Genomic DNA, 27,440 nt, shown 5'->3' with positions numbered 1-27,440 from the left:
CCACACAGAGGCAAGCTTTCCAGTGGCTTTTTGAGCCACGGTGGGTGGGATGATGTGTTCACATGGGCATCTTCTGGTAGGAAATGTCAGTGGAGGTTCTCAGGCTCGTGCTTTCAACAGATGAATGTTCCCCAGCATGGCTTCATCAGTGTTGTCATGTGTGATACACTGACAGGCATTTCGACAGGTGCCTGATCAAGCCTTGTCCTCTACTGGACTTGATAGAATGAGAACATATCCCCCTCTTTGTGCATGGGAAAGGGGTTTGGTTACAAAGCACCTTCCCAAAGGGGTCTTTTATTAGTGAATTTCCCTTGTGTCCAGCGTGTGTGTCACTGCTATCAGCTGTAGCAGCAGCTCTCATGCAGCATTGGAGCTGGAGGCTTAGGGCTCCACATATGAGAACAGGGAGGGTGGAAGGGGCTTCCCCAGCAAATACAGCACAGTTGGCCATGCTAAAATATGATTGCAGCTCTTGGAGACTCATTGTGTGGCAGGGTATAAATTCCTTTAAAGTAAATGTAAAGAATGGAAAACACCCAAGGAATGAAAAGCACCCAAATGTCAGTATCATCTGCTGTATACATAGCTAGTGAATATTGCTCTCCAGACAAGGCAGCTGATGGTTTCTTTCTGTTTCTTACATTGCCTGTGTTCCTACACAGTCTTTGGTTTGTAAATTGTGCTGTTTTCATTTCACACATTGAACTCTTACAGGTTTCAGTGCTGTCAGCTTCACTTCAGGGGCTGTGGAGCTGGGTTTGCTCCATTAGGAAGGATTCACTTAGCACTAAAACCACTCAGCTATTGGAATTTTTGAAAGTGTAGCCCGTAACCAAAATGACTTTTTTAGGCCTCTCTGCCATCTAGTGCTCATCCCTGTTCGTGCAGTGAGACTCAGGAGACCCCGGGGCTCAATTCCATACCCTAATCTGTGCCCACGAGCCACATTCAGCAGCCTGGGGAAGGGACCTAGTTTTCAGAAGCAGTAAGCAGCTCTTGGCTGAGTCCAGGGGTAGAATGTGGTTTCCAAAATTTGGGCTAGAAGGATTTGTGTTTTCAAACTCAACTTTTTTTTTTTTTTCTCCCCCAATCATCTGAGCCAGTTTTAATCAAATATTGTCATTTGCAAGCCTTACAATTATAGTTGGGTTGGTTCTTATGTGGTGTAGTTAAAATTTGAGCCCACTCCAAGGGGGATGTAACAGATCAACAAAAGGGTTAAAACAACTTGTCTGAATAGCCTGCTTCCTGGGGTTCTGGACTTCCACTTTGCTCCTGTAAGTCAAAACTCCTCTTCCTTGTCAACAAGTGGAAGTGGCAAAACAAAGTTTTTATACAGTAATGTCACCTGTAAGTTTTATTTGCCTGCCCTGGCAGAAGAACAACCAAGCAAAAACAGTAACAAGAGAATTGTGGTGTTTTCCCCAATGCATTCGAACACAGTCCTTTTGTCTCTGCTCACACTGAGCTGCAGGCTCATCTACCTTTCTAGAAGAGGTCTAGACTACCTTCATGCTTAATGAGGGAGGGCATTGACATCTTCCTGACAGATGCCTGTTCTTCCACGGGGAATCTGGGAAGAGGGAATTAAATTCTGCAATGTAACCCTAGCCCCTCCTGCCAGGCTGTCCAGGGGTGTTTTTCCTCTCATCAGGCTGCAACAAATCTCTCTGCTGATGACTCTTTACAACTTTTCCAGCATGAATCAAAAAGAACGAGACATGAGAAAACCAGGGGCACTTATATCTGCTTTAGGAAGAGTGGGACAAGAGTAATCCAGTTCTGCTATGATCTCTGCTGACATCCTTAGTGTTTTTCTTTGGGTACAGTCCACCATTCTTGTGCTAGGTGCCCTCTCTTCAAAATGGGAAATAACCTAGTAGGTGGCTTTTAGGAGCAAAACTGTATCCAGTTAATCCATTTGTCCCTATATGTGTCCAAGAACCTAGGCCTGAATGTCTGTCTCACAGAGAGCAGCACACACACTTCTGATATTCACCTACTCCAGTGATCCTACTACCACAGCTGGGGGCTCCCCCTCCATCCCTAACTCCTCCATTTCTCCTTGTTCCATCTGCTGTGTCAGGCCCACCAGTACCGCCAGGACTGTCGCAATGCTCCGTGTAGGTGTGAGGCAGGTTAATACGGCAAAGCACAACGCTGACTATGGTGTGAAGGGTTAGCCTTGTATGCCTTGTGGGATAGTACAGCAGCAACATTTGGTTAAGCATACAACTACTAGCGACATAATCAATCAGGGATACATCTCATTGTGCTTTTGCAGCGTTCTCTGCGAGGGATTTACAAGCTGTTCTCCCCCTCCACCAAAGCAGGCAGGCTGGAGGTAAAGCTATTCCAGCTGGAGGAAACCAGTCGGAACCTAAGTAGCTTGGTCTAGTGCAATGGAGTCTACGGAGAGTATTGTCCAGTATTTCCTGTTGGGCAGAAAGGAGAGACTGGGACATTACTAAATATAAATTAGCAGGGCGCTCTGTCACATTAAATACTTTACATGTTCACACCCTTGGCTGTACACAGCATGCAGGACGTTGGGGGTTTTTTTATTTTCCCCATGACTGTGCTTTCCTGAAGTGAAACCGTGTACCTTGCTTTTGTAGAGCTGAGAGTCCTGATGCACATGGTTACAGATCACATATACTGGATAAAGAGGGAATATCATACATAGTGGGAAAGAGGAATATTATACATAAATGTAAAAGCAGGGTATAGTGGAATTGCCTAGTGCCTCCCATAGTCAGCTGAGTTGCAGTCTGGCAGGAAAAGCTTATGGAGGCAAGGCAGCATGCAGACTTCTGCTTAAGCCCCACCAGAGGCGATCTTCACTTGTACTTCTGAGATGTCCTGGTTTCAATAAAGCAAATGCAAATTCAATCCCAGGCGCCCCAGACACAGTCCTTCCTCTGGAGGCACATGTGCTACCCTGCCGGCGCTAACATTAAGGTGTGGTGGGGCTATGTCACAGCAGTGTGTCTTTGTTGCCTTTCCTGTTCAGAAGCAAGAGGTAAGCAAGTTCCTCTTGGGGGCTGGTGTACTTTTCGCAATCTTCTTTCGTTAGGAATGTACCGTGTTCTCTGTGACAGAGCCACCTCCAGTGCCTATAAAATTTCGGGAGTTAACCGACGGCAGGGAAGGCTCCGCCTCAGGGCTCGGTCCCTCTTCTTTGTTGTCTCCCACCACCGACTCCTGCGAGCTGGTCTCCGGGCTGGAAGCTGCCTGGAAGCCGGGCTCAGCCCCGAGGGGCTCATTGATCTGCAGGGGAAGCAGGGCCCGGTGCCGCATCAGGCTGTCGTCGCTGTTCTGGGCCTCCAGCGAGTTCCGGCGCTTGGCGTTCCTGTTGGCCATGGCGTTCTTCTGTGGCTCCTCGAAGCTCAGCGACAGCGTCACCGTTCCACTCCCAAAGCTGACTTTCTGCTTGCACCCGCGCTGCTGCTGGCGCTGCCGCTCGGCGCAGGCTGGCAGAGGAAAAGGGTCCTCGTGGTTGCTCTTGCTGCTGATGGAGGAGGAAGGGGTGGAACCGGTGGAGCCCCCCAGGCTGTTGGAGCGCTTGCGGGACACGTTGCTCCGTCTCAGTGTGGCCCTGGCAGCCACTTTGAAAGCGTGGGCAGCTGTACTGCAGCGCACCTCCTCGATTGTGTTGCGGGAGGGCTTGAAGAGGATGATGTAGACTTTGTTGAAGAAGATGCAGGCCAGAAGCCCAAAGCTGGCAGCCAGTATTGCAATCACCTCCACAGCAGACACGAACTTGCCGTACGTGCTGGCGTAAGCAGGGATGAAGGAGATCCACACGATGAAGAATATCAGCATGCTGAAGGTGATGAACTTGGCCTCGTTAAAATTCTCAGGCAGCTTTCGAGACTTGAAGGCAAAGAAGAAACAGATGGCCGCCAGTAGGCAGGTGTAGCCAATGAGGAAGCCGAGGGCCATCAGGGAGCCTTCATGGCAGGTGATGAAGATGATCTCATCTTCCAGTTCATGGTTTCGGTAACTGGATGGCGGGGCCGTATAGAGCCAAATCACACAGATGACAATCTGCACAAACGTGCACAAGAAGACCAGGAGGAACTGAAGGTTGAGGCCCCACCACTTTCGGTGGAGACTCGTGGGGATCTTTGCTTCGAAGACAAGAAGGACACGGTTGGTTTTCACTAGGATGCAGGAGATGCAGAGGACAAAGCTGATGCCAAAAGCTGGCTGCCGCAGACGGCAAGTCCAATTCTGGGGCTCACCAATGAAGAACAATGAGCTGGAGAAGCAGCATAGCAAGGAAAAGAGGAGGAGGTAGGATAGCTCCCGGTTTGTGGCCTTGACGATGGGTGTGTTGCGAAATTTGGTGAAGACTCCCAGAACAAAAGAAGTCAGGAAAATTCCAAGCACAGCAAAGAGAGTCAGAGCAATCCCAAAGGGCTCAGTCCAAGCCAGAAACTCTATCTGCTTGGGGATGCAGGACGTGTGGTTCTCATTGGACCAGTAATCCTCAGGGCACTTGTCACAGGCACTTGCATCTGAAAAAGAAGAGATAAGGAGAGGGAAGGTTTGTCAGAATGAGAGGCTGAAGTGTGGGATGACATATATGGCAGCTACACACCAGCCTTGATCTTAAACACACAGAGTGTTCTGCTCCTGTGAGCAGATCCCCAGAGTCATATATTGATGTCTCGCTGTTTCTTACTCTGAAACAACCAGCCTCCCAGGGGCTATATAGGAAAACTCAAAGCATGCTTGGTTCTGGCTTAAAAGAAGTACTGCCTCTGCCCTCATGTTTTTTGTAATACATTTCTTGGCAAAACTTTGCAAACTTCGATTGCTATCAGCTCTTACACAGGCTCTGGTTTTCCGTCTTCCTTGTTTCTTCACTTTTATCTTCTACTTCTGTCTGTCTTCATACCTCTCACACTTTTATCATCATTTGAATATCCTGCCTTTTTCTATTATAGAGAAAATTAAAAACGTGCTTGCCTCCTTAAATGCATTGAGAGCCTATTTCATATTCCATGGAGGCAAGTCTTACTGTCTAAATTGCTCTTCCCTGAGGGCAGGCAATGCCCTTGACTTGCAGCACATTCTCATTTCACGTTGGAATGGCAGGGAAATATGTGTCTTAATAGTATCACTCTCCCTACACCCAGCAAATGTCCCACTAATGCAAAGGGAAAATTGGTGCCTCCATCTCCTTCATGAAAGTAGTTGGGCCTGCTGTGATAGCATGGCCATGCCAATGGCTTGCATGATCAAAAAGCAAGGACCTGTTGCTTCTGCTCTTCTTCTTTGACTCAAATGGGTCTTGTGCTCTAGCAGGGAGGGTCACGACTCTTTAGATGGCAGTAGAAAGGAGTTGCGAGCAGAGAGCTGGAGGTCTCAGCTTACCTCTGCTTTTGGGATCCTAGCAGGATAGCAAGGGGCTGCAGAGAGTCCACAAACTCCTTTAACAGCAAGCACCCTGAGTTTTGCACCTGAGCACAGACACAGACTCTGACCACAGCTTCCAGAGCAGAGATTGATGCTAATGAGAAAGTCAGGAATGCCCAGCTAACAAGGCCAAAAGTTTTCAGGCTGTCTTGTTCTTGAGATGTGGTTGGAGAGACCATCCATGACCTGATATGATACCGCTTTCCTAAGGACTTCTTGCCTCACCTAAGATGTTTATTTGAAAATCTGGCACTAGATGAAAAAGCTCAGTCAGAAGCTGCCATCACTACGTCATTTCATTTACATCCATTCAGCCAATAATTCTTATTTTTCTTGTGCCTTTTACCTGGGAGTTCATTACAAGCTGCAAGCTGCAGACAAAGCAAAGTTCATTTTGTGTAGCAGGGAATCCAGCAGCCTCTGCCAGAGACAGCTATTCAGCACTGCACCCTAAAGACACGCTTTAACTGTTGTCTTGTGGTGGCTTAGAGACTGTGCTGCCTCTGAAGGGAGTCAACCAAGTCTCCCTCCTCCTGCAAGGCTGCTCATTCTTTCCCCCTCCTTTGTGTTGTTAACACCTGAGGGCACACAGCTTCTCATTCTAGTTGGAAACTCAACCTCCCAAGAGCTTGTTTTCCAGAAGACCAAAGACCCCATCCAATTCGCTCCATGGTTGCACAAGTGCCAGCACTGCTCCCAGACAAAGTGTGGGAGCAAACAGCTGGAAAAGGACAGATTGTTTCCTCTGCTAGCATCGCTGTCTCAGCTGGATGGAACTGGTTGTAAAGCTGCTCTCTATGTCTATAAAACTGGCAAGAACGGGAAATAAAGACTGTTACTGTTAGCTGAAATTGCAGCAGGAAACTGTAGAGTCAGAAGACAGTCGCCACCTCAGCCCCATAAATTCGACCTCCACACCAGAGCTAGCTCCCAAAACTGTGTTGAAAACACCAGAAGACCCCTATTACATATGATCAGAATTGCTTCTATTTAATCTGAAAATCCTGCTTCCAAGCATCCTATAGTACTGTGATCGTCATGCTAAAAAAATATCAATCCTTTCTGATATAACACAAATTAGATTCTCCCAAAGAACACTTGTTCAGTTTTGCAAGGAGTTTACTGAATTGTTCCTCTCTTAAGAGGTCTGCAGTGTTTGCTGGGACCAGCGCACCAGAGAGGGTGTGAGGAGGTCCCAAGTGCCTGACAGTGTAGAGAGGACTGATATCCTGAAATAATTTACTTGCCTTCATTACCCTGGGGATGCCCAAAACTGAGGGAGCATTAGTGGTGTTGGAAAATCAAAATTTCTCAACCATTTTGAAGCCTGAGTTTATGTTTTCTGTCTCTTCCAGAGCCTGGGTAGCTTGATCCAAGCTCCCAATGAAGCAAAAAACATGCCCATGGGTGCTCAGTAGGATCCACAGATTCTGATCTTTTGTAGTGTCAGTGATCAAGAGAACCTGTAGTTGGTGAGTTCATAAAGGGAAATATTTCTCTCTGCTTGTGAAATCTGGGATGTAATGGATTTTATTTCTTTGTAAAGCATGAAATAAAACCCTGACAGTTTGAGGAAAACATGGGGGCAGACAGATAACTGCAGAATTTAGGATGGGGAATCTCTCCCTCCTCCAGGTTTTTGGAGGAAAAACTACTGCTACAGTGCAATAGAGTTTGTTTGTGGCTGCCTGAGAGACTTTCTATATGTAAGTTGTTTTTCAAGTTCTCTGCCTTAATTTTCCTGATGCAGAGCAGAACGCACAAGCAGGCTTAGCAGTAGACAGGACCTGAGGACCACAGGTCTCAACTCCTGTAAGCTTTTCAGAAGTCCCTCAGACTTTCTGTGAAGCCTCCTGGCAAAGGAGGCAGCAGGCCAGCCCTGCAGGGAAGTGATTTCAGCACAACTTCGGGTGATGATCAGGCCCAGAGCAGCTCTGGGGGCATTACCTGTCTCGTCACTGTACTCCCCGTCGGGGCAGTCCACGCACTCGAAGCAGCAGGTGGGCTCCCCCTCAATGATGCCCTTCCTCGTGCCCGGCAGGCAGTCCCTGCTGCAGTTGGAGAAAGGCACCTGCAAGAAAAGAGCCCGAGCAGGTTAATGGTGCCAATGCCTTACTGTGGCAAGATCTTGGCTTCCACCAAGGCAATTATTGCTTGGTTGGCATGCTGGATGAAGAGCCTCAAATGCTCACCTCTTCCACCCACAGAAAAGACACATTTTGCACAATAGTCCTTCCCCAACCCACTGCAGTAAGATTTCTCTGAAGGAACACATCAAGGGATAGTAAGGAAGATCAGCAGACCTTTGTAATCTCTACTGTGTTGTGGACATTGCAAACTGGAATGTGACCATGATACACATACCTCAAAACAGTCATTAGAAGGTTAGAAGAAAAGACAATCAATCTCTACTGGCAGGAATTTGAGTCAGCCTTGGAGATGATGGGCCCTGACATCTGATCCCCAATCCAATATATTGCATAATGTCTGCTAATAATTTGTGGGAATTATTTTAAAAAAACTTTTCTGAAACTCACTTCTTCTTTAGGAACACTGAACATCTAAAGATGCAAATCAGTGGCACTTCACAGATCCAAAGGTTTCCAGACCTCTGCTGCTGCAAATGATGTCACCTGCTGGCTGTGCATTCCTGCTGTGTCTGAGCCCACCTGAGCACTGTCGTGTCCTGGCAGCAAGTGGTTGCATGGGCTCACTGCATACCTGAAGTACACTGACACAAAGACTTCAGCATGATGAATGGAAGCCTGGGACTTTGTCACACAGTCATGACCTGAGGGTGAGCTCACCTCTTTCCAACTAAATTAAAGAAAGGGAGTTGACAAAGAACATGATTTTCGCAGCTCAGGAGAGTTAAACTTACAATTTCCACTGCTAGCAAAATACCATGATCCTTACATAGTCAATGGCTGTTCTGTTTGGAAGCCTCCATTCACCTTTTTGGAAGTTTGGTGCTAGTTTACCCAAGTGCTGCCAACCTGCTGATCTCCGGGAACCTCCTGCATTGATGCATTTGTACAAGGAGTCCTAGCTATGGTTTGGAAGTTGCCTATGTGCAGGCTTGATGCCCTAGCCACAGGGGAAGCAAAGCTCTCACTAATGACAACTGCTATGCAGAGATGACCACTCTGTGGCTCGGTGAGGACAGTCTCTGTGTCCTATCATTGCTGCCTGAAGTGCAGCTGCAGCACAGTTTGGGAATGCTGTTCCTAAGCTGTTCATCAGGATTACATCATTGATGGGACAGACACATACACAGGGCAACTCCCTGCTTGAAACACTCTGCTGTTAGTGCCTACTGCTATAAACACAGTGCTCCTATTCCTCGGGACAGTCTTTGAGCAGGCAGTGCATCCATCAAGAGGACTTCATCAGTCTAGCCTGTCTTTCCCTAGCTGCCACCCGTGATTTTGAACAGAGCTGAATCAAAGGCCTGGCTGAAGTTACACGCTGCTTCCCCATTATCTACAAAGTTGATTGAGCTTCCAAGGAGAAAAATTAAATTGGTTTGCCATGATTTTATCTTGACAAATACATGTTGGCTTGTTCTTATCAGTTTATTATCCTTTAAGTGTTTATAAACAGTTTAATTTTTTTTTATCAAGTCTTTTAGGTTACTGAAGCTCAAGTCAATTGTGTATAATTCCCTTGGTTCTCCTATAACTGCTTTAAAACCAGGTATTATGATTGCTCTCTGATCCTTTGAGACATCATGCATCCTCCACATTTCTGGAAGATGAATTGCTAGTACTTTTGTGATTGCTTTGGCTGAATTCTTAAGTATTCTGTGGGGAATTTCATCAGGTTCTGCCAAAATGAATCTATCTATCTTACCTACTCTTTAACTCATTCTTTTGCAAGTCTGCCCAATGCTCAAGTTCTTAAATGTTAAAATTACCTACATTTAAACTTTTGTTGGGGGTGACAAGAGGCACAGTGAGTGAAGTACTGGCTACTCATTTTGAACAGAGCCTTTTATCTGAAAGAAATTGGAAGTATACAAACTGAAAAAAAGAGGCTGCAGGAGACACAGAAATTGCAAACCCCTCCACTGCACATAATTTACATACCCTGGCACTACACTCAGCAACATCCTGTCACATTTTTAACAGTTTAGGACAGAGAATGAAGTTAAATATTGCACTGCCAGAGAAATTTAGACCAAGAAAACACAATCACTCAGTTTAAGTAAAAACCAATAAATCCTAACTGTTGGAAAAAGTGCAAGATGCATTTGCAACAATCTGAAGGAGGGATCATAATATCAGAGTTTTTTAAGTTCCACTTGTAGTTTGTACTTAGAGACTCCAGGTGGACATAGAAAAGCTCTGAGGTCAGTATTTCTGTGATAGTATGCTCTGTTCAATTCATGCCTCCTTCAGAGTGCTCTGGACTTGAACCAGAAGTGCAGCTGGAGTAAAGGAAAGGCTGAACTCATGCTGTAACTGTTCTGGGCAAGTAGCTAAGGCAGAAGCATTACCTGATCTGCCAGCCAATGTGAATAATCCCCTGGAAGTGAATTCCCTCTTTCATTAATCAGGTGCTGGCTTAACACATTGAAACATCCCAGCAGGGCCTGGCAGTGACATTTCTGAGCTAATACTCTACTCCCTGTGTCAATTCCCAGACCACAAACCATGTACCCACTCAGTATTCCCTCTGGGAGTCAGAGTTTCTGCCTAGCTGGCTGCTGCCAGCTATGACAGCACTTCATTTGGCTCTGGTCTGGAGATGTCCGCACCATGTTTCCATCACGTGAAAACAGCCTGGCTGCTAGTGACAATAATTATGCTGAAAAAGAATTAAACATGTGCAAGACAGTGGAGAAGGACTTAGACCTGACTGAAGTCAATTGATACCTCTTGAGATCACTACTTCTGAGGCAGCAGAAGCATCCTCAAGGAAAATACAAGGAGAAAAAAAAAGGTAGCAGGTGCTGGCATCTTCCACTATTTGAGCACCATGTCCAAGTTAACCCAGGCAGATTGACAGGGCTTTTTCTGTTGGTTTGCAAGGCAAGGGTGTGAGGAAGGCTCTGGGACTTGGTGGGTGAAGCCAGCAGAAAGAGTTGTAAATATAACTAAGAGCAAGAAGAGGCACTTCTTGATACAGAAATAATTGGAGTGAAAGAGATGGCTCTTTTCAGCAATGAAACTGCTGAGGTCAGAAAATATTGATTTAGTCAACAACCAGACTTGGGTAATGAATTTTTCATCCCTTTGAAACACTGCTATAAAATTCTACTGTATCTGCTTGGGCCAGGAAAAAAGGATATAATTTAAAACATTAATACCCAGGGTAGGTAAACAAATGTACAGAAGGGGAGGAGACATTGTCTGTTATTTCAGTGTGTAAGAAGGGTAAGAAAGACTATGGCAGAGACTGTGTATACAGTAAGGTGAATGGATCCATATCATGGAGCCATAATAGGAGGAGTGTGCAGGGCAAGTTCAAATTTCAGCTTGTGGATCTGGAAAACATTGCTGTGAGGATTTAAGCACTTACCTCCTTAGAGAGTCCACCCCACAGGATCTTGTTTTCATTGATAAAAAGCCTCTCCCCTTTCTTGGCATAAACGTTGTAGTGCCCAACCTCTTCAAAGACGACTGAGCCATCCTCCGGAGAGAGATGCCAATTGATTATTGAGTAATTTCCTACCAGGTCCCCAAACTCATCAAAATCCACCTGCTCCCCCATGTTATTGGTGAAATTTAAGTGTCGCAGATGCTTGAGAACCTAGAGAGAGACAGAGAGACACTGTAAATGCCTGTGTGTTACAACTCTACCACAGCACACATCTGCTATGGGGGCAGACCTGGGAAGAAACACTTTACTACAAACCTTAATCTCTTCAAATCTTTTAATTGCAGCAGTAGGAGGTTTTCTATCCCATGAACACACAGAGCGTGTACAAACCTTGTAGACAACACAAGGTATTGTGGCCCTCTGGGTGGTTGGCCACCCATCTGTAATACTTACTGATGCTACCCCATCATCCATTTAGCATTCCTCTTTGCTCCTCTGAGTCACCTCTGCAAGCCCAGAGCTCTTTGTTAGGGCCAGGGAAGTGGCAGCAGCCTTTCATGTGTTTCACACATACATCACTCTCACCCTGCTCTTGGAACCACTGCATGAATGCTCTCAGTTGGTATCTCTAGTCTCTGAATGATTGATCACTTAGAAACAGGAGTTCTTGAGAAACAACTCAGACTTGACTCTGGATTGAAAAAAACCCAAGCCCAGTGCACTTCAGTAAGAAAACACCAACAAATCAAGCTCATTTACCATATGGCAGACCTGGAGAATTCCTACCACTTTTTTTGGCTTCTGTCTCATAGTTGCATAGCTGAAAGTAATCACATTCTGCCTGTTCCCTGGAGTTCTTCCCTGTAATTTTCACCTCATGCCTTTAAGTGTTATATAGAATAATAAAATTATTAAAATATGAAAATATCTCCAAGATCATCAAGTCCAACCATTAACCCAGCACTGCTCTATTCACCATCAAACCATGTCCCCAGGTGCCATCTCCACATGTTTTTTGAACACTTCTAGGAATGGTGATTTCACCACTTTCCTTGACAGCCTATTCCAATGCTTGACCATCCTTTCAGTGAAGAAATTTTTCCTAATATTCAATCTAAGCCTTCTCTGGCACAACTTAAGGCATTTCCTCTCATCATGTCACTTGTTACCTGTGAGAAAAGACCAACCTCCTCCTTGCCACAAACACTTTTTAGGGAGTTACAGAGAGTCATAAGGTCTCCCCTAAGCCTCCCTTTCTCCAGCTAAACAGGCCCTTCCTTCCCTCAGCTGCTCCTTGTCAGACTTGTTTTCCAGACCCTTCACCTGCTCTGTTGCCCTTCTCTGGATGTGCTCCAGCACCTCAGTGTCTGTCTTGTAGTGCAGGGCCCAGAACTGGACACAGCACTGGAGGTGTGGCCTCACCAGTGCTGTATATGAGGGAATAATCCCTGCCCTGGTCTTGCTGGCCACACCATTGCTGATACAGGCCAGGTGCCACTGGCCTTCTTGAACACCTGGGCACAGCTGGCTCATGTTCAGCTGGCTCTCAACCAGTATGCTGCATGTCCCTAATTCCAGGGACAACTGTAGCTGTAAAATTCATGATCTAGATTGCCTGACAAGTAGACCTAAGAAACTGCAGCATAAAAGAAAGCCTGTCCTGGCAACTGTGATACAATTCAGCCATATTGTATTTCTGTTCAAAAAATAATTGCTGGTTTAGGCACTTCTCAGATTTCTCCCCAAGCTCATCTATGGAAAGATAAGGTGACTCTGAGGGTTCCTGGCTGTCAGCTGCCCCTAGACCCCAGCAGCACAGTTGCTGCTGTGCTTCTACTGCCTGTGACAGCTTGTAAGCCCAGTCTCTCTCCCTCTCTCTCTCCCCCCCTCTCTCCCACCTGTGAGAGCCCAAACATACAACTCTGGATGGCAAAATGTAAGAGAAGCCAAAACTAAATCAATTTGTCTGGGCAGGCAGAGTCCTCTTCACCCCACAGACAGAACAGACAATATTGTTTTGATGAATCCTTCTCACCTGGAAACACAGGGACAAGGGAACAGAATCACTTCATTAATTCCTGTCAGTTGTGCTAAATTGTCTCATTTTTCGCTGTTTCCTTTTGGGATCCTCCTAGCTCAAGCTAAAATCCCCAGAGCCACAGATACCCTCCTCCCACTGCCTGTTTCAATGCCAGCCTGAGAGAGTCTGGAAAAATCATTGTAGTACTACAAAGGATGTGACCAACAATACCTTTTTGGCTTGTATGATGTTGATGGAAGGATATCAAAAAATTGCCACAGTACTCAGTCTTTGAGTAATGGGTGAGACAGAGCAGGCAGGATTTTTTTCTGTCTCATTGCTTTTGCCCCTCATCTGGGGCACCCATAAGGTATGCAGCTGGAATTATCTCACCAAAGAACCAGGACCTGTCCCTGAAAGATCTCACCCTCTGATGGACACAGCAAAAGAAAGTGCTCTGTGCTGGCACTTTGCTGTGGAGAGCTGGGGCATGGCCTGCTGGGTAAGAAAATAGGAGCCTGCTCCCCTCTCATTCCCCTCATTGCTGAGGGGTACCCAGGAGGGTGCTACTTGCCCAGCTCCACTGGGGGACAGTGAGAACAGAGCAGAAGCAGCTGTGAGCTCAGACAGGGTCTGCAGATCCCCAGTGATCTGTTGTACTGCCTCACCTCACTCTGGCCTCATCTGCACCGGGGCTTCAATCTTGGTCTGGTTGGTACCAGAAACTTTGTCTGTCAGCAACGCAGGTTCTCAGCAGGCAGCTCACACTCCTCTGCAGGCTCTGGCACCTACCACAGGGTGACAGCTGCAGCTTTGATGTCCAGATGAGGTTTGTCCTTACACTGAGCCTAATGCCATGTTTCTCTTCACTGCAACTCAGTATGAAACTCATTCAGTACTACTGCGTCCTTCGGAAGGACACCAGCATATCCTGAGTATCACTGCTGGGTTGGTTGACTGTTACCTGCACAGACAGGAGACCCTGCCCTTGTTTTGACTGCAGTTGCTACACGCACTAGGAGACAATCTTGCAAGAGCCATATCGAGGATTCTTCCATTTAAGTCCTGCCTTTCCTGGTCAGCTGCATCAGCAGGAGGCTCACTGGCCTTAGGGTCAGCAAGATGAATGGTGGAGAAACTTCTGGATTCCCTGAATGCAATTTTTTGTTTGTTTAATTTCATAACATTCATATCAATTAGTCTGTTCCTTGGCCTTCCCTCCTGTCATTAGGTTTCTTAAAAATAATACATACCCCTGGCTTTTAGTGGGGTTTTGTAGGATTAGTTTGATAGGACCTTTCCCTTGGTCACACACACTACACCTGAGGATTAAGGTTATAAATGAGTTAATGTATCACTTGATATGCCTGTCTGACTGTTAATTCATATAGAAGTGCTGATCTGCAAATTGTGTTGTCTTTCCCCAGGCAGAGTGTACCAGCTTCAGCTCTGCAACTGTAGCTAGTGGGTACAAAATGTGTATTAGTTCATCCACAAAAGGCACATGACCTGATTAAAATTCCAAATGGAAAGGCAACAGGAACAACAGAAATAACAAAGCCTGGGGTTTTTTCTTTTCAGAAAACAAAAGCTTTTCTTCAAATCTAGATTTCTGAGGGGCAGCTTGTAAAATGAACCAGCAGAATATGTTCCTTTTGTAGAGAGCAAGAAAGTCCCAGGATCCTATCTCTGTATCTCACAAGTTCTGCTCTTTACAGTGTGAAAATATAGTTTGAACAGACAAGGAATATATAAACACTAACCTTTGAAAGAGGAAGTTGTAGACTCTGAATAATCCCAGAACTATTATATATTCACCAGTCTATCAAAGATTAGCTAAAGGCTTACAGTTAAAAAGTGTCACTGTGTTTTGTAACTAAAGATAGAAACACACATAACCAGGACTAAATCCACAAAGACCTAAAAGACCCTGCTTCAGCCAGGCCAACAGCATGTGTCAGGGGTAGGTGTATCATATCCTGGAACCAAGAGTTTATGAAAGAAGTGTTGACCTTGTGGCTTGGATACACTGTCAGCAGCTGGTGGAAGCCTGTGGGGAGAGCATTGTGCAAACTGCTGTCTTCAGATATTTCTTTCTGTAATTTTCCCTTCTTTTCTTTTCTCTCTGTCACAGACTTCATGTTGAATTGCAGTGCCTTTTAATTAAAACACCTATTATTGGAAAGGACTTGCAAGCTACCCTCTAGTTCACCCTCCTATTATTCCTGCTAAGGCCATTTCCAGCCATGCAGCATCCTATACTTTGTCCAGGCTAAATATTCTGGGTCATGTGGTTTCCACTTTTATGGGAGGATCATAGAGCTGTAACATAAATGCAGTTGTTATTAGACCAGGCTGGCAGCTCACCTGCCCAGGACCTGTTTGGGACTGTGGCCAAGGGCAAATACCCACAATAGGAGCCCAGGGGCTGTGGTACTCCCCCTGAACACTCTCACCCATTTGGCAGCTCAGTGACTTCCCGGGCCAGAGCTTTTGTACCTGATAACCTTTGGGTGGATTTTTCTTCCATGATGTTGCACATTAGTGTTTTGTACCTGTGTGAACTTTTCACATCCACAGCCTCCTACAGCACAGAGACCTAGATTTTGTGAGACAAGCACTTCTTCATCCCTTTTGGAAGAGCAGCTACAAAACTCTTTTGATTTTTATGCTTAAATTGGTAAAGAACTGTCATTTGCTGGTCATCTTTTCATGCCTCTCAGGACTTTACAATCACCTCTCTTCAGACACCTCCTTGTCAGGCTGCTGAGCCCTACCTGGTGTTGCTATATCTTGTACAGAAGCTGTTTCACTGACCCTTCTCCAAGCATTCCCAGTCTTCTTCATCAGATCTGAGTCCTGCACAAAATACTGAAGAGAGATGCACCAAAGGGTTGAGAAAGTGGCCCCAGGACACCCTGTTTACCTCTGTGTCCCTTTTCCAGTGCGACTTCCAGTTCTTAAAAGTGCATTTGCTTTTTTTGACTCCTATTCAGATAAGCCTGAGGAGTCCACCATAGACTTGATCAACTTCATTTGTGATGTCAGGTCTCATAACTGATTTTTATTCTCTGCTGACTGTCTTTCAACCAACACACACATAAGTTCTGAATTTGCTGACAGACTACCAGAAGATGCCTTCAAGAAGAATGAGCATACTCTATGAATAGAAGTTCCATTATCCATACACATCCCAAAGCCTTCAAAGCACTTCAGGATGTTAGTGAGTTAGGGCTTCTCTTTAGAGAAGCCATGGTCACTCTTCCTCAGTATATTCTATTTTTCCTTCCTAAATTTTTGAACCCCAATTTCTAATAATAGGCTCAACCAGGCTCTGCTAGTTCCTTGGCTCTCCTCCAGAACCCTTTCAGAAAACTGATGTCTCATCTGTCAGCTTTCTAGACCTCAAGGCCTAGGATTTTTCAAGTGAGGAGATGGGCACTGCAGCCAGCTCTTCTGCTACTTAATCTGTGAGTCTGGCACATCCCTTGGGTGAATATTGTTCACTTGCCCTGAAGTATCAAGGTTCATTTTGCTCTTGTGTTCCATAGTTTCTTCTATAGTCAGTTCAATTAGACAGATCCTCTAAAAGTCCCTCATAAATAACTAAACCTTCTTAAGTTTGTCCATGAAGAGCACACTTTTCTTCTGTCATGGCCTTACCTTGTCTTTTGCAGTGATAATCTATAGCTCAACAAACAATCCTACTCCTGAAATGTTTAAAGTATGATTTATGAGCTTTTACCCCATTTCAGGATATTGCTTATTCATTTTTCTGGCCTGCCTTATTTTATTTGTACATTTAATCTGCCAGAGTTTATGAATCTTCCTATTTTACTCACTGAACATAACTCAGTTATTTGAAGGATGCTGTCTCACTTTTAACAAACACCCCCTAATACCTTTGTTTTGCTTTACCAGCTTTCTTTCTCCTCCTTTTCTTCATCTGCAGAATACACTCACTTTCTGTCACTAGTACTGAGGCTGGTGCCAGGCAAAAACATCCATTCTAAATTTTGGATGCTGTCAAATAGCAGAGAATTTTGTGTGTGCATGCATGTCCAAACCTGAACTTTGAGCTGTGTTCTGAAGCACAAGCCACAGACTAGTTGAACATTTTGATAACAGCTGGACTAAACAATAGTGGCATGTCCTAAACACTCTAATTAGTAACAAGATAAGAGACAGATCCACCAGTTAGGAGGCTGATTGCAACAAAAACCTAGGGCTCAGGGCTAGAAACAAGAAAGTGAAGATGATATTTGGATGAAAAGCACTGGCTTAGGGCAAGATCATGCAGATGAAGGATATGTGTGGAGAAAAATGTTGGGGGATGCTCAGTAACCTTGGCCAGTAATGCTTGAGAAAGGTAACTGAGAGGAGCTGCATAGCATAAAGTGAGAATTTCCACCTTGACAGACCTCCACCATGTCCCTACCAGGAGGGGAAGGTGAGAACACTGGGGAAAGCAAAAGTGTGTGAGATATCAAGCAGTTAAAAGTTGTAGTCTTGTTAATTCTTAAGTAAATGTAAATAAACATCAGTATGCAGGTGTGCTATGAGCTGTCCTTTACTCTGTCTCAACTGTGACAGGTCCTTAACTAGTCTCCATGTACTGTCAAAGGTTTAATATCCTTGGCTTCTTTCTGCATTTCTTTCTGATGTGTTTCCTCCCTAGGTCAAATGGTCCTGCAATGGAAGAGAACCTGGGCACATTACAGGTGTCTGTCACCACGTAAAACACAGACAATTGCCCCTCCTAACACACAGTTGCAAACAATCCGTCTCGACAATTAACATACATTTTCCCATGCTTAAGTTTTAATTTCTGTCTACCTATCTTTCTTCAGGCCTGTAAAACAGTTCTGGACTGATAGGTACCAAATGTTTTTCTCTTTGGTTTGGTAGAATGCCCATGCTGAGAGAAGCCAACAATATCACATCATGGCTCAGTGTGAATGAAGATGAAAAGTTGGCAACTGTCCTCAAGATGGCAAGCCCTGACTTTCACTTTGCATTGCAGAAGGCCCAATCTCCTCTCTTGTTTCGGATCTCTCATCAAGCACATGGAGAAGATGCTTTCATAATGATGTAACAGGTGTAAGGCCTTGAAAGATCAGCTGTTGCATTAGGCCATGGGTTATGGTGCACAGGACCTGGGTTTTGCCAGTGGTCAAATATCATGAAGAAATATGCCCAGGCCAGTTCTGAAAGAGCCACTCATAAAATACTTTAAGAGAAAAGTTGTTTAAAGCAATAGTTTTTTGGTGTTTTTTTTCTTTCTTCCTTTCACTTTCAACTACCTATGTGTCAATTTTTATTTACAGGCTAGCAAAACTCAAGTTTTTGCTTTCTGTATCAAATCCTTAATTCCTGCTGCATTGTCTAATTTGGAATATGTTGTTCTGCCCTTTTTTATGTAGGGCCAACACTTGGGCTCTCTGAAAGGCAGGGCTGTCATCACAACATCAACAAGTTCTGACACACAGGAACTGAGCAGGCAGGAAGGTGCTGGCCCTGGCCCCCTGTGTCAGTAATACCTATTTCCAGAAGCCTGAGGCAGGGCAAGATGAATTTTACCCTTCTGTCCAAAACATTCTTGTCAGCAGGAGCTGAACTTTCCTTCTCCTCTATAACCTCTCCTCCTTCCTTGCTGCCCGTTGTACACCAAGAGGGACAGCATCAGTAGTAGTGCTAATGTTGTTTTTCAAACCAAGATTCCAGAATATGCCAACAGCATTAATCTCACCTTTTTCCAAAAGCCATTCAGAAAATAATGGAATTCTTCAGCCAGTGAAGGATGGGATTCATTGCCTCACACCACTCGCTACATTCACAGAATCATAGAATATTCTGAGTTGGAAGGGACCCACAAGGATCAAGTCCAACTCCTGGCCCTGCACAGGACATCCCAAGAATCACACCATGTGCCTGAGAGCATTGTCCAAATGGTTCTTGAACTCTTGTCAGGCTTGGTGCTATGACCGCTTTCCTGGGGAGCCTGTTCCAGTGCTCAGCCACCCTCTGGGTGAAGAACCTTATCTTAATATCTGATCTAAACCTCCCCTGACACAGCTTCAGGCCATTCCCTTAGGGCCTATCTCTGGTGACCAAATTCCACCTAAGCTGCCTGATGTCTATTGGTTTACTGCTCTGAAGAAGTGACTGTTCATACTTTTTATCACTTTAAAGGTATCTTAGGTGGAGAAGCTGAAAGGTACCCAGGAACAGAGCTGTGATTCTCACTGTAAATACCTCAAAAAAAATTGGATGTCTTCCGGTTACACACATCCAGCTCCATGCACAAGGAGTGCCTGGTGTGTAGTTGGGATGCTGAGCACTTCATGCCAAAATAATGAAAACTAGTCAGCACCTACTGTGCAAGGCGTGGGCTGTACTCCAGGATTAAACTGTCAGGTTGGCAGCAGAGCAGATGAACAAAAAGGGATAGACTCTGGAACAAGGGCTGGTGTCAAAGAGAGAGGAATTGATGGTCAGCCAGCAATACACAGACAATACTCCCAAGGGAAATTTGGCAAGACAGGATGGACATCCCAGCTCTGGTGAAACACTAGAACTGCACTGAATTGAAAACAGAATGAAAACAAGAGTTCATTCAATACTCAAGAATAGCTGTGAGAAGCCTGAGAATAATTCAAGAACATTCAATGCTGTTATGCTTTGATAAGAACCAAATTATTTCCTTGTAAATATGGGAAGGTCATTGGATAACACATTTAGATGTGTATGACAAAAACAATGTGCCATATGTTAGAAGTAATAATTTAAGCTATTCATAATCTTTATTGAAGAAAATTAACTAACCGCTCAAAACAAAGACCTGTTCATTATTGTAGGCAGCTCAGCAAAATCACTCTGTGCCTTGTGCAGCAGGAAGAGCAAACTAAATATTAGGATATGAAAGTAAGAAAAAATTATACTGAAAATATAGCACCAATGGTACAAGTCATTATTATTAACAGTCACTTTTTCTCCTCTGGAAAAAGCTGTTAGTTCAAGTAATTTGATCAGAAAAGAAGAATTAAATTAAATTAAGATAAAAGAGGTCCACAGGTGGTCATGATAGTTCTTGGCCAGTCAGTCTTCCATTTCAAAAGAAATGAAAGCATGGAATTATGTAATTGTTCATGACATACGTAGTGATTTGTGGGAAAGAGGTGGTGTATTCTCACAGAAGCAGAGACCCCTGTCCCTGCAAAGGCAACTGACCTTATTCATGTCTCTGGAGAAATACAGCACATCCAGCTGACGCAACAAGATGTGCTGATTGTCATATTGTAACTGATAATTGGTTCTGTTCTGCTTCTGTCCAGGATATGGTCCCTAGGCAGATGGGGGCTGGATCTCTCTCTGCCTCTTCCATTGACCAGTGTCCTTGGGGAGGAACAGTACTGGTGCTGACATGGGGACCCATGCACACATTCTGTCCTTTCTTTGTGTGAGAGAAGCAGCATCTCCAATAGAAACTTGCAGAAATTGGGACAGCAAGGAACTCATGTGGACTGTGTAGGAAATACCTTCACTTGCTGCTCAGAGGAAGGTGCTTGGTGCTTCCCTGTCTCATTACATGCTATGAGTGCTTGGAAACTGGTGAAGCCCAGAGTTTCCTAAGACAAGGACCAGTTCTAGTGCCTGTAACTGGGCTTGATGGGTCAGCTTATGTGGTGTTCTCACCAGCAACCAAGCGACCCTGCTCTGCTGCTTAAAAACTGCAGCAACTTTGATGCTTTATTGACAATAAAAGGTGGCAAAATGAACAAATTAATAGTTACTACTACAGCAGTAGAAGCAAGTAACTTAAACCAAAGGCAAGCTTTTCTAAATGGGACTTGATAGAAAATGGGACTAATCTGATTAAGGATCAGTACCATATTTACAACGATGTCCAGAGATAAATCAAAAGACCAAGCCTACTGGATTTTATAACAGAGGCTGCACAAATCAGGTCTGACTGTAATACTTCAGGAAGACCCATTTGGTGTTTACTGGTGGCTGCAGATGCCTTGATTCCATTGCAAACCTGAGTCTGAAATGCTTCTGAAAGACTTGTCTGATGATTCACAGAGGTTCCCAAAGGAATCAAGAAATGATCTTGCAACATTTTGGCATTGCATGCCTGCTTTTCCAGACTGATTTAATCATCAGTAGGAGGCTGTAGGATGCAGTAAGGATGGGACCAGGATATTTTGTTTGCCCAAGGTCCTCCAAAACTCCTGCTGGCCCTGTGCAGACTTACAGTTCTAAATGCAATTGTCCATAGAACACCAGTCCTGAGCCTGTACTGTGTAATGCTTAGCTGATAGTAAACAGCATCTCACATAGGTGTGCTCTGGTAAAGAATAATGATTTCACCCAGTGTGACCAAAGATTTACACAGGGAAACATGAAATCCTCTCAAATGAAATTCAGTACAAACGCATTTTTTAAAGTCAAACTCAAAAGTATGACCTTCAAGAGACAGTTCTTTTTTTACTGTAATTACTTTTTTTTTAGTGAGAAAAAGAAGAAACAATTCATTTTGAGTCTGTCAAAATGCTGGTTTGGACAGTGATGTTTCCATTAAGTGCAATTAGTGAATTTGACTATCTCGAGAGTAGAAATGAGATGACAAAATACTTTTTTACATGTAACATTTACCCTTTTTCTGTTTGAAATTAAGGTCCAGCTGTATGATGGTACTTCAACATATTTGTATGGCCCAAAGCATGATAGTGTAGTATTAGTTCCCTAAAGTCCAAAAAAATCCTTCCTACAAGCAGCTTCAGGAGTTAGCCTCAATCCCAGTTCAGTGCCATCCCAAACAGACTTAATCTGATCTACTGACTGTAGGAGGTTTCTTCTGGGGAGAAATGGCTGAAAGTGACTGCACCTCTCCCCTCCTTAAGTTCTGTAAGCATTAATTATTTTCCTAGGAATCAGGACAAAAATTATGGCAGCAAAATAAAAAATAATGTCTGTGGAAAACCCCTAGATGCAGGATATAATGCTATACAAAATCAAGAAGACTTCTGACTAGTGTTTACTCTGGGGTTGTACAAGCATAGGACAGTGATGATGGAATTCCACAGAATGGAAAAAAGCCATGGACAAGCTAGAGGAAAGGACTGACTGACTGTACCCTATGCATGATAAACCCATTTTCAGTTCAAAATTTTGCCTGTGCTCATTAAAATAAAAGCTCATTATTTAGAGAGTGATAATATGCCGCCATCCTCATCATACAAAGAGAGCTCAAACAGCAGTATTTGTTATGGTGGGCTCTAAAAGCACTAATCCAACATGGAACATCCAAATAAGACTGAGAAACACAGGTGTTGTGTTGTCAGAAAGCAGAACATAAAAAATTCTGGAGAACAAAGAAGAAAAAAATCACCAGGCAATATATAAGAAGTTCCTTGAACATATTAAAATTGAAAGGTGCCATGTATGTCAGATCCTCATGACTTTAAGTAAGCTGTAAGAGACAGCTAAAGAGGATGGAATGCTAAAGAGAGAGCTGATAGGGGCAGGAAAGCTAAATGAATGATGTGTTAGTACCCTTGCTATCAGAAAAAATCACAGACATCTTAAGGGCACTTGTTTAGGAGCCATAATGTGACATTAACTGAGGTAGAAAGTCCTTAAAGAGAGATTAGAGGGCAGCCTGAGCAATTTAAATTGGATTTAAAAGGCTGACAGAACCAAACAGTTCATCACAGCAGTCCATGAGCAATAAAGAGAGCACTAATACAGTAGGTTTATGATATACACATAAAAATGCCACTGGCTTTGAATGACAAAGTCAATATGCTATCTAATCTTATTCCACAGCAACCCCAATTCACCTTTCTGCTACACCTGCAAGTGTAATGCATTCCCAACACTGTGCCCAAAGTTCTGCTCAGTGTCAGCCTCTGGTGGGCTGCAACACCTGCCAAGAAAAGACAATTCTGTAAAAGGCAGAGGGAGGTCCTCTAAAGCCAAAGGCTGGTTAGCCTGACATGAATCACAGGAAAAACAATGGAAAACAAGAGTTGAGGATTGAGGAGTGATTGATAAAAAACTGTAGGACGGAAACATAATTGCTGCCTCCTAGTGACATTTGAAGAATACAGATCTTCTTAAATTCAAGTTGGATTGACAGACATACCTGTTCAAAAGTGAAATAACTGAGCTTTATACTTCACATATATGGATCAGAAATTGCCCAACAGATATCAACAGAGGCAGATCATCAGTTCATGGGGAATTCCTCCAGCCTCAGTAAACAGCTCACTGTTTCCTAATATGTTCATCAGTACCCTGGCAGCAGCTACAAACCACTGCTGGAAAAATTTGCTGAAAATTCATGGATTAAGGTAATAGTAAATAATATTAGAGAAAAAGCATTTCCCCTCAGATTGTTTTCAAATATCTGTTTTTAATACAGGGAAATTCAGGCTTGTGCATCAAGGCATAAGGAATTCACACCAGGCACAGAAAGGGTACCACCTGCTGCAAAGGATTACTGACAACTAAATGTGACCTTTCCATTGTGGCACGGAAGGCTCAGGTACCTTGTGTTCCTACAAATGAGGAAGTAATAGGAGTATGCAAATGTGGGATTTTTTTCACTGTCTGGCTGTGCTGAGTCTGTTGAAGGAATACTGAATACCTGCCAAAAAGAGGGATGAGTGAATGGACAAGGTACAGAACTAAAGCAGAAAACATACCTTATGACTAAAAGACCACTCTGTTTAAATTATCAAGGTAAGACTGAGGAATAATTTGATCAATGTGCATAAATATTATATGGAGAAAAATGATGCATACTTTATGTGGACTTTTAAATCTAATAAAGCAAGGCCAAGTAAGGACCAATGAAACTAAAGGTCAGTAAATCCCAACAGGAAATCAGAGATGATCTGTGACAAGAGACGTGGCCTGCCATGGATCATACTAATTAAAAAAAAGGTCTACCAGTCAGCATGTCTTTGGGGAAAATAAATCTTGTTAAACACAAGTTTGGCTGTCAAACACAGCCTTTCAGAAATGAAATACCTAGGTTTTACATTTGATGTGAAGCAGCCTTTAGCTGGATCAAGATTACTTACTTTCCTGAACATGGCATAAATTTACATAATTAATTATACAAAGGATTTCAAACTGCATGATCATTTGGAAAGTGACTCCGTTTAAACATATTTTAGGTTTCTGATGAGGTTTTGTGGAGAGAGATGGTCTCTGTACAGAAAAAGGCAATTGTACAGCTACAATTGAAACCTAATTGTCAGTGCTGCTAGATGGTATTTTGTGCTATGTGCTCCTGTCCTTACCAGCCATGGCATGAAAAAAATCAGAGCCACTTAGTCTAGACTTGATGCCACTATTGCTTTGGTTTTCACTTGCAGTAAATAAAATATGGAGAAGTCTATCTGGTACAATAGCCCAGGTTGCTGCGTACTAAGGGTGAAGGATCTATTGCCAGAAGTCCTAACTGAGTAAATAATGCTTTAATGATGCTCTTGGGACATCACCATACTGCACAATAACTCTAATGTTGAAGTACCTAACAGCTTAAGATAGGGCTCTTTTTATTAATTTAAGTTTAATATTAAATAATATGTAAAAAATTGTCCTATTAAAGCTACTAGTAGACCCAAAGGCTCAAGTGCTCAGTGTTTTCAAGTAGTATAATTCACATATGTTGTCTTGTGTAAACAAAGTCTGATTGAAATTTTTTTTTTCTGGGAGGTGTTTAATGCCATCCCTGCCCAGCTGTGCAGAGAACAATTGTGTAGATCTGTCCCTTTACAGCCCTTTGCTGTCACTTTCTTCAAACAGCCCTTTATGGATCAGTCTCTTCAGAGCCCCACTGAGGTCTGAAACTTCATCCTGCACAGAGCACTGCTGATACTGCTCTGAAGAGCTGTGCTGCTCCCTAGGCCAGGAGAAAGTCATAGCTTTTGACTGTAAATCCATTCCTGTTTGGAGCTATAGGATTAATTCCTTCAGGGCTTGGGTAAGCTCTTTGTTAGAATGAGAACCAACAGATTCTGCACTCTAGGTGTCATTTCTTTTAACAGAACCATGGTAATTAATGAAACCTGAATTCAATGCTTATTTATAATCTATTCAAGAAGTACTATCCATAGAGGTAAAAAAATAAAAGTTTCCTATAGTCACAGTGAGTTAACTGAACTCATGGAAAGGTGTCAGACATTCAGAGTGGGCAAGCACAGTCATGGGTCCCGTCAATGGTCAGCTAATGTTCCAGGGGATTCAGTTACTGTGTCTGGGCACATGTTCCACTTGGCTACTGGCTTAAATCTGTTTTTTCCATTTCCTCTATCAATGTAAGTCTTGGCCAACAAAGAAATCTTAGGTCAAGACTGATTTTTTCAGTCTTTCATGTCATTCTTCCTACAGACACTGGTAAAAGTTCATTCAAAGTATTGCTTCTAGTCCAGTTGGAAGATCACTCTTATAATTCTACAAGGCAAAAGGGTCACCATAAAAAGTAATTTGTTCTCATTTCTCCTAACTTCTGTGTGGTGCAACACCAGTCCTTCATAGTGCATAAAAGTTCACTTTGGGGATAACTAACTGTGACTGGTTAGTAAAGTATTTGTGAAGATAGCTGACTACTCAGACAGAAATGAAATAATAACCTATGCTATGGTTATAATGACTTTGAAGTTAGCTTCAACCCCATCTTGAGATAAATGGAAATTTTTTATATATCCATTTGTTTCCTCATCCCACTTTGTGAGTGCCTTTAGGAAGCTCTCAAGGTGCTCTTTGTCACCAGCTCCATTTGTGAGTAGTATCAGGAAAGGTCAGTCCTGGAAGAAATTTTACATCCTTTTGTGCAACAAAGACACGCTGTGTCTTTGTAACAGATACAGGTGTCTGAGGTCTTGGTAATTCAAGGGATAATTGTTATCTGAAGCTGTTACAGAGAGACATTGTATGAGCATTTCATGGAGCCTTCCCTAAAATTCCCACTGTAAGCTGAAAAACTGACTTTTCCCCAACTGACAGAAGTACTTATTAAATGAGCTTCATAAATATAAAAAGTTCTTTTCACATACAGCTTTTGTTATAAAGCAGCACATAAATGACTATATTAAAGGTGACTTTTATGAAAAATTCAACGTGTTTGGGAGCAGACAAGGATACTGTGCGTTTGGTTATCAGGCAGTGTGTACTACCCAATTCAGAAGAACCTCAGCCATTCTTTACTTAGTAATTAATAACCATAACTCCTTTGTTGTATTTGCTGCATGCAGTTCATTCACCCTTCTTCTAGCAGCCTTGTCAGGGCAATCATTTCCCAGCACATTTTCTACTGGTGAGTCCAGTTAAGTCTTTCTCCTTTTAGCTGTAGAGACGTCTAAATAACACTCCATCTATTGTCTGCTTAGTTGATGCTCTCAGCTGATGGCAAGTTGTTATCTTCAAACTGATGAATAAGCAATTGTTTGTTATTGGCCTGGTGGGGAAATAGCTGTGTTTACTCTGTTGACCCCCATATTTCTGTGTGTGGCTCAAGTAGTGTCCCTCTCAATCCTGCCTCCCACAACAAAGGCACACCTCTTGCCTCCTGTTCACAACAAATACATCTCCAGTGCATTTGTATTGCAGAGTAGGCAAGGTTTTGCAGTTGCCTGACATTCAACAGCTTCCTCTGTTTTCTTTGTGATTCCCCCCAAATGACTAATTTTCCCACTAGCCACAGCTAATAGCTGTTCTGATACTGTTTAATTCTGTATACCACAAAGCAGCTGGTTTTGAATTGTTCAGACAGGCCTCTAGTTTAATAGACACAAAAATTGATTAGATAAGCCATTAGGCTCAAAGGTCTAAGTCATCTAAGGCATTATTTACTTCTTTAAAGCCTTCCACAGTCAATTTCCAGCCAGGAAGACGCACCTAAATGTAAAGCTGGAGAAGGTGCCAGTCCATTTTTACCTCTTCACAATGAGCATCACCAGCACTGAGGAAGGAACTGTTGGCTGGGAGGTGCACAAGTGTAATAAAAGAATTTAGATGTTGCTAGATGAAGCCAATTTGTATTTGTTTTTATTTTCTGGAACAGCATATGGCAACTTTTCACTGAGTGTGAGGTCAGTCAGATTTCCAGGCATAGAATAATACACACAAGCATGTCTCTAACCAGCAAATCATTAGCACAACACATTTTTCAGCCCTTGCACTGTGCTTTTCCTTGGTGCCTAAGAGAGCTCTTGGTTTTCACTTATGCCAAAGTTCAAAACCTCCAGAGTAACAGCAACCTGCAAATTATGTGGGAGTCAACCCAAAGATGCTCTGCTCAGTGACCCTGTGGCTGCACACCTTTGCTTCTCACATCCTTGGGAGCCTGTCTTCCCCATTTAATCACAATGCTTTTACTGCAAGACAAAGAGAGATCCAGCAGCTGCTCATCAAGAATCCAAATGAATGG

General features: G+C 43.5%; 1 protein-coding gene across 1 annotated transcript in view; it reads right to left on the bottom strand.

Annotated features, from left to right (window-relative positions):
- Positions 1-2,168: 2,168 nt before the first annotated feature.
- The window catches only part of CASR (calcium sensing receptor), a 41,195-nt gene continuing 15,923 nt past the window's right edge, over positions 2,169-27,440 (bottom strand). Inside the window, exons 4-6 of the mRNA XM_066569695.1 lie at positions 10,954-11,184; positions 7,378-7,501; positions 2,169-4,526 (exon numbers count right to left, since the gene is read on the bottom strand). Coding sequence (XP_066425792.1) covers positions 3,076-4,526; positions 7,378-7,501; positions 10,954-11,184 — 1,806 coding nt within the window. The 3' untranslated portion in view covers positions 2,169-3,075. The remainder of the gene's footprint in view (positions 4,527-7,377; positions 7,502-10,953; positions 11,185-27,440) is intronic.

The sequence above is a fragment of the Molothrus aeneus genome, chromosome 2 (genome assembly GCF_037042795.1).
Source record: "Molothrus aeneus isolate 106 chromosome 2, BPBGC_Maene_1.0, whole genome shotgun sequence".
Classification (NCBI taxonomy): domain Eukaryota; kingdom Metazoa; phylum Chordata; class Aves; order Passeriformes; family Icteridae; genus Molothrus; species Molothrus aeneus.
The sequence above is the reverse complement of the archived record's forward strand: the minus strand, read 5'-3'. Positions and strand labels throughout refer to the sequence as shown.